This window comes from Pleurodeles waltl, chromosome 9, assembly GCF_031143425.1.
Source record: "Pleurodeles waltl isolate 20211129_DDA chromosome 9, aPleWal1.hap1.20221129, whole genome shotgun sequence".
Classification (NCBI taxonomy): Eukaryota; Metazoa; Chordata; class Amphibia; order Caudata; family Salamandridae; genus Pleurodeles; species Pleurodeles waltl.
The window spans coordinates 652948384-652965177 of record NC_090448.1 but is presented as its reverse complement, the minus strand read 5'-3'; the positions used below and the strand labels follow the sequence as shown (position 1 = coordinate 652965177).

Here is a 16794-nt window from a genome sequence, read left to right as displayed (position 1 = left end):
CACACATTTACCTCAACACGAAGTATATGTTCATGAAGATACATTTGGTTTCACCGGCTGAGCTTGGACGCCAAGTACCGTTGTACTTCCGAAATGGACGGGAAGGTATATGCATATTAGTAGGTGTTTGGTGCACAAACGGTTTATGAGCATTTACGTTTTTTCCTGAGCGCCCTTCTAGTTTACTTTAGTCTCCAAAGCAGCCTGGAGACACATTATTTGTGTTATGGCTAGGGTATCTGCAGCTTAAAACATGTAGGAAAGCATTCCCGGCTTTCCCCTCCACACTTTTACCAGATAAAAAGATAAAAGGTGGTAAAATAAAAATTGGTGAAATTCCCAGGTGGGAATGTGACCACAAAGGCAAATTACCTTATAAATCAGATGCGCTAACTTAAATTCCTAAGGAAATTCCCCCTTAGCCATCCTTGTTATATAAACATACCCAAAATCTGGGCTACAAATTAAGGCCCATATTTATACTTTTTGACGCTAAACTGCGCTAACGCAGTTTAGCGTAAAAAAATTTTGCGCCGTCTAACGCCATTCTGAAGCGCCATGCGGGCGCCGTATTTATGGAATGGCGTTAGCCGGCGCAAGCAGACCGGCGCTGCCTGGTGTGCGTGGAAAAAAACCACGTAGACCAGGCAGCGCCGGCGTTGGGCAAAAATGACGTTAGGGCGTCTTAAAATGGGGCAAGTCAGGTTGAGGCAAAAAAATCGTCTTAACCCGACTTGCGCCATTTTTTAACGACGCCCATCCCCCATCAACATGACTCCTATCATTGTAAAGATAGGAGTCATGCCCCCTTGCCCAATGGCCATGCCCAGGGGACTTCTGTCCCCTGGGCATGGTCATTGGGCATAGTGGCATGTAGGGGGGCACAAATCAGGCCCCCCTATGCCAAAAAAAATTATTAAAAAAAAAAAAAAAAATACTTACCTGAACTTACCTGAATGTACCTGGGGTGGGTCCCTCCAGCCTTGGGTGTCCTCCTGGGGTGGGCAAGGGTGGCAGGGGGGGTCCCTGGGGGCAGGGGAGGGCACTCTGGGCTCATTTTGAGCCCACTTGTCCCTTAACGCCATGCCTGACCCAGGCGTTAAAAAGCGGCGCAAATGCGCCGTTTTTAGCCACGCCCACTCCCGGGCGTCTCTTTTGCCCGGGAGTATAAATACCACGTAAAGGCCTGGGAGTCATTTTTTAGACGGGAACGCCTCCCTTGCATATCATTAACGCAAGGAAGGGGTTCACGCTAAAAAATGACGCACATTCCGGGAACTTTGGCGCTATACGCCTCTAACGCCATAGTATAAATATGGCGTTAGTTGGCATTAGTTTAGCGTCGAATTTGCGTCGAAAAAAACGACGCAAATTCGGCGCAAACGGAGTATAAATACGGCCCTAAACACTTGTGGCACAAAAGGATTTGTGAAGAAAGAATACCTGGGGGTGCAAAGTGACAGCGCTTAATTTGGGCAGGGAGTTGCTTGTGGTGGACACTGATACTACAGCGACAAAGGGGAAGAGGTTAAAGAAAAAGAAACGTAATAGTAAGATAAAGAGCCAGGAAGTGTAAAGTAATGGAATAAAGAGACATGATACTAATCAAAACAGGGCAGCCTTGTTATTAAGCAATTGAAAAGTTTGGCAAAGCTGTTGGTGGTGGGAAAAATGATGGCCTCCTCCACTTATATTGTTATTTTACGAATTAAGCACCGCATACTGGGCATGGAGCCAAGGAGTGGACAAATGGAAAAATCCAAAAAACGACAGCGTTTCTTAGGCTATCCACGTGATGAAGGGTTTTTGAGTACGTGTATGGCTTTACAGGCTAATGCCAATCGGCAATCTCTGTTTCGCATTCTCTATCCTCACTTCAGGAAAGAATGATCCTCACTAGCCAAAATAATGTTTCTGTCACACAACAAAGTCTATTTTAACTGCCACGTAGCTGCCCTTGATATACACTGAATGGGATTTACGACGCTGTTTGGGTGGTCAGGTGTTGCGGAGATTCTTTGATGCTCGTAAAGTGCTCTGGTAGCATTGAATATATCTGACAATGCTGTGGTGTTTTGGTGATGCTGTAGTCCTTCGATGCTGCTGTTGAGCCCACTGTGTCGCTGTACTACTCTGGAAGGATACTGTGCTGCTGTTAAGGTTCCGGCTCTCTAGTGCTGCCGAAGTGTTTTGATGCTGATTTGCCCTTCACTTATTGATGTTATCTAGTGATGCTTAGGTGCTCTGCCCTGGTCGTACTTTGGTACTCTTGTGCTGCTGCTGTGCTCTTGTGAAGCTGTAGTTTGCTGGTAGGGGGGGTGGGGGTGGTACTCGTGCTATGCAAGTGCTCTAGTGTTCTTTAGGTGCTCTGATGCTGATGTGCCCTTCAGTGGTCTAAGTTATGTAATGATGTTAGAGTGCCCTGCTCTCGTCGTGTTCTGGTCGTGCTGTTTTACTCTGGTCCTGCCGAGTACTCTTGTGATGCTGTAATTCTCTGGCTATTTAAGGCGCTCTGGTGTTGCGGGGTGTTATTACTTTAAAAAAGTGCTCAAGTTGCCTCGAAGTTATCGGACAATGCTGTGCAGGTTTACTGATGCTGTGGTCCTCTGATGCTGCTATTGAGCCCTTGCGTTGCTGTACATATATGAAGGGATAATGTGCTGCTGTTAATGTGCTGGTGCTGCTCTTGTAATGCTGTAGTTCTCTAAGTTCTCTAGTGAGGCACCCTGGTGCTATTTAGATGACGTTGTGTTGCTTAGGTGCTCTGATGCTGATGTACTCTTCAGTAGCTGAAGTCATTTAGTGATGCTAGAGTGTTCTGCAATGTTCGTGCTGTGGTAGTTTGGTGCTGCTGCTATGCTCCTGTGATGCTATAGTTCTCTGGAAGGGTACTCTGCTGCTGTGGTGTTGCTGGGGTGCTTTAATGCTGATGGGGTGCTCTTGCATAGTTGAAGTTAACTAGTGATGATAGGGTGTCTTGGGTTTCTGATCTTGATGGGATTCGTTAATGATGCTGATGCTGACTTGCTCTGGAGCAGTTATGGCTCCACTAATGCTCTCTAGTGATCCTAGGTGCTCTAGTCCTGCCGGGGTGCTCCTGAGTTGTCCCTGTGGTGGTGTGACACCGTGTATCTACTACCATTACCTATACTGTGAAATGTAAACATCACTCTGGTGAGTACATGTAGTTGAGTTAATTGCGCCATTATGAATGTAGAGAAATATTTATTGGTCACTTCATTATGCTTCTTGGAACAATCTGGCAAAATCTATATTGACACCTATAGGAGGTACGCTTCATGAATTATTAGGGGTTTCACCCAAACTTTATCTCATTGCTACATTGAATGTGGGAGCGCTATATTAAAAAAAAAAAAAAAAAAAAATCGGTTTTGAAATTCTGTCTGACAGCCTCTGGCTGGTGCTTAGTTCAATCAAAAATGGGTAACTTTCTTACGCACTGAGCTATGGAGAGTCAGATGGTTAGCCGGTGCGTCTGTGTGTGTTTCGGTGTGAAGGTGGCAATTTAAACATGAAAATACCACCCAAAGAAGTTTTGTTGGGCGCTTTCCACCCCAGAATCACAAGTAAAAGTACTAAAAAGGGCAAGAGTAAAACCATGTTCTAGTGTGGGAATGGAAAGGGAATATACATCTAGTGCCGGAAATATACAAAAATCATACCCCTAATGCAGGAGTAAGAGTCAACTGTCCAGACTCCCCTGTGATCTTGTCCTAATGAAGGGAATCTGTGATTCATCAATTTTATTGTGAGTCCGTAAATCACATAGGCGCCTACAAAGTGGTATGAGGCGCTACAGAAGGAGACACCGGGTTGAGCTCTTCTTGTCGGTAAAATGAAACAATGTCCTCTTGTTCCTTTCAGCATACCGCACTGAATAAATGCTTCAGGCTCATTTCATAGAGAGGCGAGAATTGAGAACGCAGTCATGACATGCGGTCATGTTTATTGACCAGGAAAATGAAAATGGCCTTTAGCAGTTTTTTCTTATGTGAGTGGAGTGGGAGAGTGTCAAGCAGTAGAAGGTAATTATTGTGCAGTGTGTATAATCTGCAAAGAAACAGCATGATCTCTGCGTAGCATAGTATTGGGCCTGGAAGGTCATATATTGTATTGTAATGGTATTTAAAATATCGATTGCTAACCACGATAAGGAACCGAAGCGCTTTACACTGCCCAGTGGCTGGGGATGTTCAACTTTATAAAAAAAAAAAATTACTACCCATCCATGGCAAGCTACACACCAGGCGCCTAGTCGTCGCAGTGATTTTGTGGGAACAGGAATGGTGACCCCGCATATTCATTTTAACGTGATACCTTTGCATTTGCTTGCCCTTATGGTGTTAAGTATGTATTTCAAGTACATATCTCTTCTTTCCGTTCAGTGGTGGTGCTTCATCATTGCTGGGTTAGCTGAAGTGCATCAGAGTGCGCTAGTAGTGCTGGCCTCACATCTCAGGTGCCAATGCACAGTGTACACATGTCACTCCCATCTCGGGGCCACATGGCTCCTCCCCTCCAATGCAAGCCTGGCGTGGGGGCATATCAAACCCTCGTAGAGACAAGCACATGATGGCTCCCTCTCTCTCCTTGATTGCCGGGCCGGCTCTCTCGCCCTGTCAGTTGAATCCCCGGTCCCCTACTCCCTAGGAGGCCTGAGCCAGCCATAACCTCTGTTGCATCAGCAACTTTCTGCCGAGTCCACAGCGGGCACCTCATTTGTCCTAAAGGAAGTACAATGTTTGGGCTGTGGTTTTCCTGTGTTGGGGGCACTTTCATTTCTATGGGTGGCTGCAAACAAGGCACTTCGGAGCAGCCGGTGGTCCCCTGTCTGCTAGTTGACGGTATAATCAGCCAGTGCTGCCATAACAAAAGGCAATTTTGCTTTGCTTATGCTTCACTTCGGTACAACATAATCATGCTTGTTTCTTCTGTTTCAATAGCAGGACGTGTTATGGATGCTCAGTCACTCCTTTGTCCGGCAGGCGACTGGGGGTCACTCAGCTACAGCGACTGGTCCAGAGGGTGAAGGGGTGCGTGGGACTTCTGTTCCCGGACTTCATTGCTGGTTTGAGGTGGGACCTGGATATGGGTAAGGCAAGTATACCGTGGTAATACCCCAGTTCAGGGCATGCAGGGAATACCCTACACAGTCTGTTGAAGGTACAGACAGATGCTGAGTAGAGGGTGCATTTCTCCGATGTGGCCACAGTCTTTATCAAGGGTGGTGAGGGCGGAGGACCTCTGGGCCACGGGTCGCCCGAGTGGCGTGAGATGAGTTAATAAATGCACCCTAAGTAACAGAGGGGTACCCAAGGCAGGGTACCATGGAGATCACAGAAGGTAAGATCATGCTGTCCTGATTCAACCGGAGGATGTACACACCAGCTTGGGGGTTAGGGTGCCCAGATCGCTGGGGTGGGCACGGGGCTCCCGCTCCTGGCCAACCCACTTGCACCCCCACTGCAGCTCGGTGTTGGGGTTGGGGCGGAACCCTGAGCTCATGAACAAGGGACAGTGAGGTGGTGGGAACCGCCCCCTCCCAATGGATACAGGTGATGTATTGTTCACCTGTGTGGTCCAACGGTGTTCGGGACGTAGGAGGATCCTTGGGTTTGCCTTTTTCATGATTTAGGACAGGATGGGTTGTCGACTTACGGCATTTGTTTTTATGATTTCAAAATTGTCACATTGCAAAAACAATCAGATTGTGTCGGTTTACATTTCGCAGAGTTGGGGCAGGGACCTACTGGTGGCATCCGGGTTTTGTGGCAGAGCACCTCCCCAATTAGGTCTCAGTCTGTTTGCAGGTGCGGAGGGCAAAGGACCTTTGGGGCCCTGGTCGCCCTCGTGGCAGAAAGTGAGGTATTAAAGTAACCAGTAGCAACAGAGGGGTCCCCAAGGCTGGGGCCCCGGGTTAACACCAGAGATAGGATCCTGAAGTCCTGAGCCAACCTGCGGATGTACACACCAGATTAAGGGGTAGGGAGCCCAGATCGCTGGGGGGGCCAGGGGGCTCCCGCTCTTGGCTGCCCCGTTACACCCCTAGGCAAATTGGTGTTTGGAGGGGGGGCGGAACCCTGAGCGTGTGGACAAGGAACGGTGTAGTAAGGGCAACCGCCCCTCCTAGGGATACAGGTGAGGCACGGCTCACTTGTGTGGTCCAATGGTGGTTCAGGTCAGGAAGGGATCTTGTCATAAGTTAATGATTTATGGTTACTGGAGATATCTTATGGATGTGATTTATGTTTTTTTGTAAATATGAAAAAGTTTATTTGAAGTGATTTATGGTGAAGTTATATGTATAAATATCATAAATATCTTGTAATAAAAACTTCTTCCAACCAATAAGTTTGTCGGTCTAAGTATGGCTGGTGGTTTGGGGGTGAGGGCTTGCTGGCGGTCTCTGGGTTCTAAGTGACCCTCATAGACAACGTTCGGCCTTCATACTTTCAGTTTAGTCAGTAATTACCCATTTCCGGTTGCAATCCTTCAAGAAGTTCGTCCGATCTAATGCATGTCACAAATTGTACTGGAAGTCAGCAGACCCTCATTACCGCTTTTATGAGTTCAGCACTTTACAAACACTCATAGGATTGCAACTAGTAGAATTGTTGAAAACACGTGCATACATTATCATTAATCCGGTTGGCTTGAAAACTGTAATTCTGCCATGTATTTCCACACTGTGTGAGGTGCTGGAAGGAAAAGCTCCCTCGTGCTACACATCATATAACTACACAGAGAAGAAGGCAGTGGCGTACAAGTATCCACATACAAAGCATCCCCAGTTAGGGGAAGGCAGTGACAAGCCAAGGTTCTTCATACCATCTATCCACTCTTGGTAAGGCTGTGACATAGCTCATTTACCCATAACATATAACTACAGAGAGGCAAGGCCAGTGACAGGACAAGGGTCCACATAAAATGCGTCCCACACTCTATATAATCTTAGTGATAGGGCAAGGTTACCTAGAAAATGTACCCTGACAGCCTAAGGCAGTGAGAGGACACACTTTCTCATGTCACACAACATACAACACGCACAGAGCAGCAAACCAGTGACAAGGAAAGGTTTCACATACAATGCACACGAGATAAGTCAGAGACAAAACAAGAAACCATGCCATATATATGTGACACAATACAAAGCATGGCACTGGCAGGACAAGGCTTGCCATGCCATGCACCAACATACAAATCCATATACAAGACAAAAATGTAGCACGACAGATTACTCCTGTACTGTGTCATATAAGGCAGTGACAGGACAAGTTTGCCAACACCTATGTGGCAAAATACTACTAGCAAGGCAACCTTTAGCAAGGGCGGGTGTAACAAGACAGTTCGACTTCTCTCTTCCACTGAAATCTATGTGACTGAAATCAAAATACTTAAGAGGCTGATGCCAACTTGTACATGTAAAACTGACTGAACTTACGGAGATGGATAGTCTGCAGGAGATTCGCTACTAGGAAAGGAAAGCATACATCTTATTAATGCTCAGTAATGCACATCATAAAAATGTACAATAATGGAATACACAGTACAAGGCTTTAGAACATGTGAATAAATGTAAACTGCATCAAGACAAATATCTCTAAGGAAATACACACCAAACCCTAGAAATAAACATGTTGGTAATGCAAACAGAAGGGAACAAAGCTGTCATGCAATCTACATCACAGCGAGGGAACTTACATAGCACATTATGGGAATATTCCCCATGGAAATGTACTACAAGATCAGGCAGTGTACATACCAGGAAAAACTACACTAAAACATGCTAGTATATAATCCATATCATGGGCAGGTTCACCATGGGACATTCCTCAACAAATCTTCGTCACATGATGAATTTGTTGACACTTCATACATACATATCCACATATCCAAATGAACTCTTGATTATACCTGTTGCATTATGGAACTACTAAAATGTCACTAAACTGTGAAATGCAGGTCGTGCAGTTACAACAAGAAAATCGATGCAATATTGCTTAGGATAATAATTTATAACACGACAATCTACAACATTGTGGGGATTTTCGCCATTACAATCTGCCCATGGAAATATATTTTGTCAAGGACTACGCCATAAAACTGTATTCCATCAAAGTTGACACCATGGAGACATATACTATAGGATTTTAGACCTCAATATGGGAACGAGAGCCATCATTCATAAGAATGAATGCAATCAAACTCTACACCAACTGAATGCACGACATTGCAATCTACACAGTGTGGACCTAAACCGCTGGTATACACATTATAGAAATCTACACCAGGAAATCCTACACCATTGTGATGTGCAAAAAGGGAACACACACCTTGCACACTTGAAAGCTTAATTATAAAGCTTAAACTATAGAATTCACAGGCATCTACAACAAATGCATCGCCACCGGACTATACGCCATTACACTCCACAGTGGGGCTGTACTTCCGTGGCTTTTATACAACAGGAATGTACAGCACAGAAAGGTAAACATGTAGGACATGAATGCAAGACTGAGATTCTACTCAATGCCATTGTCCATCATACCATGAGAATGTACACCAAGGAATAGTAATGTACAGTATAATAATCTACAACATCTCATGGAACAGTAGTACCACATCGTGGAAATATACACCCAGGAATTTATGCCACGTTCATCAATAGCTAACTAAACTTTGGAAATGAACGTAGGCGGAATATGTATTAAATTATAGCAGTAAACTAGACCATGTGAAACGTCTTCAAGGGCATCTATTCTATATGAATTTACAGTGTGAGACTCCAAAATGCAGGGCTGTTAACCTGTTAATGGCTGACGTGTACCCGTTTCTTAAAGTGACGTTGAACAGATTTAAATCAAGTTGCATTAGAGGCAACAGTTAACAAGTGCATATACAATCGATGAAAACTTACACAACTGAAGAGTCAGCAGATGTGTCCCCACTAAGGAAAGAAAATAGCACAGTTATTTTGAATGGAGACAAATGCGTAGCGTGAAACTATAGAGACTTTGGAGCATATTTATACTCTGTTTGCGCCGGAATTGCGTCGTTTTTTTTTTACGCAATTCCGACGCAAAACTAACTCCATATTTATACTTTGCCGTTAGACGCGTCTAGCGCCAAAGTCCATGGAATTTGCGTCATTTTTTAGCGTGGACACCTACTTTGCGTTAATGATATGCAAGGTAGGCGTTCCCGTCTAAAAAATTGACTCCGAGGCATGTGCGCCGTATTTACACTCCCGGGCAAAATTCACGCCCGGGAGTGGGCGGGTCAAAAAAAATGACGTCCGGCCGCTTTTGCGCCGTTTTTTAGCGCCTGGTCAGGGCAGGCGTTAAGGGACCTGTGGGCTCGGAAGGAGCCCAGAGGTGCCTTCCCAAGCCCCCAGGGACACCCCCTGCCACCCTTGCCCACCCCAGGAGGACACCCAAGGCTGGAGGGACCCATCCCAGGGACATTAAGGTAAGTTTTTTTTTCTTTTTTTTTTTTTGGCATAGGGGGGCCTGATTTGTGCCCCCCTACATGCCACTATGCCCAATGACCATGCCCAGGGGACATAAGTCCCCTGGGCATGGCCATTGGGCAAGGGGGCATGACTCCTGTCTTTGCTAAGACAGGAGTCATTTCAATGGGGGTTGGGAGTCGAAAAAAATAGCGCAAATCGGGTTGAGGCGATAATTTTGCCTCAGCCTGACTTGCCCCATTTTTTGTCGCCCAAGCTCCATATCCCCCTACGCCGGCGCTGCCTGGTGTACGTCGTTTTTTTTCACGCACACCAGGCAGCGCCGGCGGCTAGCGCCGGCTAACGTCATTGAATAAATACAGCGCCCGCATGACGCTTCAGAATGGCGTTAGCCGGCGCTAATTTTTTTGACGCAAAACTGCGTTAGCGCAGTTTTGCATCAAAAAGTATAAATATGGCCCTTTATTTGTACTTCACCATGGAAGTGTTTACCATGAAAAACAACACATCATATGGAGGTACAGTATGGGGATATGGCCCTGTCAGCCACTGATAGACTGATGGAGTGTGGTATGGGTCAACACATAATTGCTTGTTTGCACTTCACCCTTACTTATCTATACTTTGTGTGCCCGTCTTGATTCTTCAATTCGGTCTCATGGTTTCCAATTTTACACTTATACTGACAGACATTTCCTGCACAAACCGCTCTCCTAGCTGTATCGTGCATGACCTTTTTATGCGATGTATATGCCCTAGTTTATATAAATGGTTCGAAAACATATTTTAACCCTTTCGTATAAATTTGTGTAATCTCACTTAGTTTTTTCGAAATCCTGTAAAATTTGATAAAAAAATTATCAATTTCCACACCCCTAAATCAAGTAAATGGCTCATGGAAGAAAGCAAGGGTGATTTCTGGAAGAGTTCTATCAGCAAGGTGGTCTCTGAGTAATGCCTGAGCAATGAGCTATAGGTACTTCCTGCTTCTACCCAGATCCAGGCAGCAGAACATCCAAGAGAGAGGATGCCTGGGCTGTTCAAAAACATTTACAGATCCTCTTGTTTCCTATAATCAAACAGAACAGGAAAGAAGATCTAGCTCTTTGGAACTCCAGAACTTGTTGAGTGAAAAGAAATGCAGAAAGGAAGGCGTTCAGTGTAAGCGTAAGTTGTGCTTAATCAATGAGTTGCATTATAAATTAAGTGTAGTGGTTATAGAACCCTGTTGTAACGGCCACATCGTGTGGATTCCAGATACCTCAAGGTTTCTTCTTTGCATGGACGATGGACACACATGAAATTACTATCCTAGGGGCGCAATAGTTAAAGAAGGAGAGGGGTGAGCCGTTTGTAATACAACATACGTCTGAAAGCCGCAGAACAAAATAGAAATATGCATGTTGAGACGGAGACTGCAGCGCTTAAAAATTTGAGATGGAATACGACATGTAAGCAAGTACATGGCCTTGTGCCTGCGAGTCTCCAAGAATGGAAAAATGAAGGGTTCAATACCAGTGCCTGGGAAGGCCACAAGGTGGACATAAAAAAGAGAGCAGAAACAGGTAATCAAGTGAAATCACTATGAGTGGTGCTGAATGCTTGTACGCCTCTGAAGCAGAAGATCAGCAGAACAAAATAAGGCAGAAGCAAGTGCTAAATAGGGCTGAACGTTTATTCGTAATGACACTGACAGCTTGATACTGGATTCCCACACATCACGGTACTTGCAAAGGCACAAGGACAGAAGCAAAATACTCCAAAAAAACCACATGTTCAAACATATTTCCCTGATTCCATCAGCAGGAAAATGATCAAATATTGAGTTTTAAATAACATGGTAAATAATATAGCCAGATTAGCGACTACCCAAATATTGGAAAGGTAAACCCATGTGGATAAGCACTTAAGGCTATGTCCGGCACCTAAGTGCTTACCCACATGGATAGCAAGCTACAATACGCAGGGTGTGACTGGAAGGATGTTTCGTTTTGTTTGAGCCTATGTGGCAAGTGTTTTCTTATCTTGCATGAGGACAACCGAGGTGTAGATATCATGTTATGAGATGTAGTGCCAACCGGTGTGATGGGTGGGAGTATGGGTGAGACAGACAAACTCATTATAATTGAAATAAGGACTAAAACCTATGGGAGGCTACAAAGCACCTAATGGCAGCAGGATGCTGAGTGTGTATGCCAAAAGAGGGGATAATATGACAAAGTTCAGTAATTTACATTGCAATATGATGCACCAGTTAGAAATAGCATTGAATGAGTGAAGGGATGCCAAATAGACAACAAATTGAATTGTTGACATGAGCGGTAGCCTTGCATCTTCTCCTTTTTTAAAGACAAGGATTAAGCTCACTGCTGAACAAATACACCCCATGAACAAGTAATGAAATGGAAAAGTATTCAAGGCTTGCAACTTGAGGAGAAACTACACCTACTCCTGCTAGGCCAAATGAAGTTGAAATGTTTGAGCACAGGTTCACTACCCACCCCCCTTTCAAGCCCCGGAAGGCCCCCAAAGGTGGTCAAGCACCAGTTAGGCACTCATTGGTCAGGTCATACCTGAGACTCTCAATAGACTGGCACCTGCATGTTCGAAGGTGAGAGACAAAGCACTTGGTCAGTTGCTGCCCTCTCACAAACAGAAATTTCAGATGGTATAGCCTCAGGCAACACTTCTGTCCTCACCCCTCAATAAAGGCCTAATATATTTCTAATATCCCAGAGGCCCCTGCTCTTTTTAGTTTACATAAAGAGGCACCTTTCTGACCATCTAGAATATTTCCTGCCAGACACCTTCCAATTTCATTATTAGTTGTGAAGGGTATTTCAGAGTAAAAAATAAAGAAAGTGTGAATGGTAAGAGTTACCTGCTTCTATTATTTCAGCTGGGCCAGCAGCATGGCACAGCGTTGGTAGCTCTCGTGTTGTCCAACTGGAGCCCAGATCTTCTCTAGCCTTTTTAGTCTTGTGAAAAACACTTTGGCCCTCATTACAACCTGCCGCCCGCCAAGGTTGGTCCGCCGAGCGGCTGCCCATGCGGCCGCAATCCTGCCAGCCGAATTACAACATCCCCGCTGGGCCGGCGGGGATGTCGGCCGTAACATTGGAGCCGGCTCCTAATGGATACCAGCTCTCCATAGTGCTTGGGGAAGTTGGTATTTAATAGGGATTGTATCTCGGCTGGTGATCTCGCAATCTGGAGAGCCTACGTCTCTCTAGCTGATGTCAAAACGATTTTTTTTTTAAACAGTAGCGCCTTTAATCTGCTCAGCTTGTCATAGTTTTACATTAACAGTATAAATGTGAGGGCACATTTCTGATACTTTTATCTCTCGTGTGGGAAGAAATAAAACTTGTCCACAACATGTAATGACCTTAGAGATTGAAATTGCGTAGGCAATTCCTGGTCGCATACCGCAACAGCTTTAGTCTCTCAGCACCATATAACTTCCATTCAAAAGTACATGCAATGCTGGTCGAATCAAAGGGCCGGGAGTACCCTTTAGAAAACAGGCCAAGTTTGTGACCCCCGCATTGCAGAGGCTGTGAAGGGACACCTGCTTGCAGATCACTGAATGACTAACAGTAGTCTCGCATTCGCATCCGCTAAGAAAGACCTCTGTTTTGCCGTTCAGACATTTGTATTCAAAGGACCACTCCCACTCTTCTTTAACATAGCTATCGCTTAGTCGCTCGTACCTGCCCACAGCAAGATATTTCAAACATTTCGAAAAATGAAAAGTGGAAATGGGCAGATTAATGATACCATGTAAGAGCCATACTGTTGAAGGACTCTCTGCAACTGTGAAAGGCAACTTTTCTAACTTCTCTATGTGAAGCATGGTGAAACTCGCTTCCCTTTTAGCTATTATCTGTTGTTCCCTGGATAAATTAAAGGCGGTGAATAATTCACTACCATTAATGTACTTCCATGGAATTCGGCCATTTTTCAAAGTCTGTAACGTCCAACCTAACTGCATGATGGAACGCAGCTGACTTTGTCCATGATATAAAAGGGACAGGTCTGTCTTAGTGATATCAATCGCAGACAACACTATGGGGCAGATTTATACTTTTTGACGCAAACCTGCGTTAGCGCAGGTTTGCGTCAAAAAGTATAGCACCGGCTAGCACCATTCCAAGATGCCAGCTGGGCGCCATATGTATGGAATGGCGCTAGCTGGCGCTAATGCCTTGTTAGTGTCCTTGGAAAGGACACTAACAGGGCTGGGGAGGCGTAGTGGGAACCAGGGCTTCTGCTCCAAATTATGGTGCTACACTGTTTAGAGGAAAAAAAATTGCATCTAAGCAGTGTAGCACTATTTTCTGGCACACAACCCCCATGGACATGACTTCTGTCTTAGGAAAGACAGGAGCCATGCCCACTACCCTAGTGGCCATGCCCACTGGGGCCAGCATCATGCAGGGGGCCCTAAGTCAAGGCACCCAAGCGGTGTTTGGGAAAAAAATACTCACCCGGACTTACCTGGGAGGGGTCACTCATCCTTAGGTGTCCTTCTGGTGTGGGTGGGGTGTCCCTGGGACTAGGGAAGGGCACCTTTGGGCAATTTCCATGGTCTCTGACCATGGAAATATGCCTACAGGTCCCCTTATGCCTGCCCAGACCCAGGCATTAAATAAGGGCGCTAAGAAAGCTTAGCACCATTATTTAAGGGCCCCATCCCCCCATGCTGGATTTTAGCACAGGGGATAAATATGGCACAAGGGCCATATCGTCCTTTTCTGGACTGCAACACCTGCCTTGCTCATTCACATCATAGAGCTAAAGTATAAATATGGAATTAGGTTTGCGCTGATTTAGCGTAAAAAAAAATGACGCTAATTCAGTGCAAACCGAGTATAAATATGGGCCTATGTTTGTTAGTGAATAAATCCCATTGGACAGAGTGTTCATGCCATTATCCACAACATCTAAAGCCTTTTCTATGTTTTCCTTGTCTATCTGCCTTAAACGCGCAGCAGCTTCTATCTGAGAAAGCTACCAGATCTCATTATGCATAGCATGGATGAATCTTTTAGAGCATGGCTTTCTAGGACCTAGCAAAAAGTCCTGCAAGTCTATATCCTCAGAAAGAGTGTTAAGGTGTTCTTTAACTGTGGCTAACGTGTTAGACTGTACCCATTGTTGGCACAGTTTACCCACATTGTATGTTGTAACTATACTCTTGTGCTGACCCGAGGCAAAGCGAGGGTCTAGACGGCTAATCTTGAAACCCCCTGAGGAATTAAAAAAACATGCCTGACATCCATTTGTGTCTATTGCCCAACCACCTGCTGGAACTGGAAAGTGAAGAGTTATAGGTACCAGCCTGAACCTTTGCAACTAGCTCTTCCTCTGTGACATTCAGGAAGAATTGCCTATCATTAACCTTTGCCAGTGTGAGGATACTGGGCGTGTTCATTTGTTTATTTTTGCTAACCCTAGACAGGATGTCTGTTGAATGGTGTCATTTAAAAAGATCATTTGCACAGGAATTAGGCATGCTCTAAATAAAGCTTAAATATAGCTTCCCTACCCTGTATTTGCCAATCTTGTGTTCCCCATACACTCTTTAAATCAACAGTGTTCCTCTAGTATTCGTAACCTTCAACTGCAAGAAGTGAAACAAAGGAATCTGAATAAATCAGCTTTGTATCAGTTAGCAAAATTTTCCTAATTTTTGAAGGAGATAATTTGAAATAATATGGCTCTGGATGTTTTGTGTAGAAAAATAAGTAAATTTATCTGTATAATGTTTTGGGCTCCCCACAGGTGGTGTTGAACAAGTGTTCCCACTGCGTGTAGTTAAGTACTGGTCTGTGTTTAGTGGCACGGTGCAGGTAGTAATGTCCCCAGTTATTGTAACAGAACATTTCCCCATAGTTCAGTGTATGTCTATATACATCATCACTTTCAAACACTGAATAGTCCATCATTCAGTTAACATAGAATCAACTGTCTGGACATCCCAATCATCAGATACAACACCAGGTGGAATTACATCTGTCATAGAAATTCTGAATACATATGGAATTTGAATGACCTCAGTAGGCCCGTATATATCAAATGGAACATTGTCCCACACAGTCCCATCGGGATTTGGTACAGATGAAATGTTCACAATGGACAAGTGTCTTTGGACCTTGTGTGAGGAATGATATGGAGTTAAGTCCTCATCCACAGATGCAACAGAGGAGCGTTCAGGAAGGTAATGACCATTTATGAGCAAGAAGAAAACAGGTATGAAACCAATTCATAGAAACAATGCAAAAAGTGTTAAGCAGAACCATAAATAGTTCCATGGATGAATTAAATAGTTATTCATAATCCATAGGTACAGCTTATATGTCTTTGAAACATTTTCAATCACAGCAGTGGATGAGTCTGAAGAAAAGTCATCAATGTCAATGAAATAACCAGAAGCAGTGTCTGCAAACGCAGGAGCAGGTGAATCACCAGTGGATGGATCCAATTTGCACAGAGGCTTATAGTAGACAGTGTCGTCAGTCTGTGTAGTGTTGGTGTAGAAAACAGCCAAATCTTGGACAGGTGCTGTCGTTGAAGTGGTAATTGGAATCAGCAAGAGCTCATTTTCCGCCCTCCCCACGGTCAAGGAGGTATTTGTAGCATCATTGGACATTGTTGTGCAGTCCGAAGTAGTGTTGTTATTTCTTCTTTGAAGAGGTATATCCTGTTGTGTAGTGAGAGGGTACAGAAAAAATACCCAAGGGACCTCTGGGTCTACTGTGCAGGATCGGCCACATGGTGTAGTTTGATGTCATCAATGGAAATTAATCTATTTCCTTTGGAACCAGGCAGTGGTGGTAGGGTGACAGTTCTGGTGCCTTGTACTCCCAGGACTGGGACCGATGCTCAGTAAGTTGGACCGAATTCCTTCTTCACATCTATCTTCTCACAAACCAGATCCCTGACTTTAGGAATCCAGCCAGTGGAAGTTGTTGGTAAATTCCTTATTCCTAAGGCGGCAGCACTGGCGGATGATTTATCATCACAAAATTGCTGAAGCTCCTGTAAAACAGTGAGATGTTCATTTATGTCAAAAGGTATGTCTGCTGCCACCAAACGAGGGCCATCAGGATCTGGGACATACATAGGTATCCCAAAGAAAACCTCATAGGGTGTGCGTCCCCCCAAGGACAGTCTTGGCAGATTATTCAGTGCTCTCTGGACCCCATACAGGTGGTGAAGCCAGCTGCGGCCAGAACCTAATACTCTAGCTATTAAGGACTGCTTTAGATCACGGTTCAGCCTCTCCATGACTGAATTTC

At 44.8% G+C, this 16794-nt stretch overlaps 1 protein-coding gene across 1 annotated transcript in view; it reads right to left on the bottom strand.

Annotated features, from left to right (window-relative positions):
- Positions 1 to 16794, bottom strand: part of LOC138259728 (uncharacterized) — a 136609-nt gene that overhangs the window by 95463 nt on the left and 24352 nt on the right. Inside the window, exons 7-8 of the mRNA XM_069207621.1 lie at positions 8939 to 8968; positions 7463 to 7492 (exon numbers count right to left, since the gene is read on the bottom strand). Coding sequence (XP_069063722.1) covers positions 7463 to 7492; positions 8939 to 8968 — 60 coding nt within the window. The remainder of the gene's footprint in view (positions 1 to 7462; positions 7493 to 8938; positions 8969 to 16794) is intronic.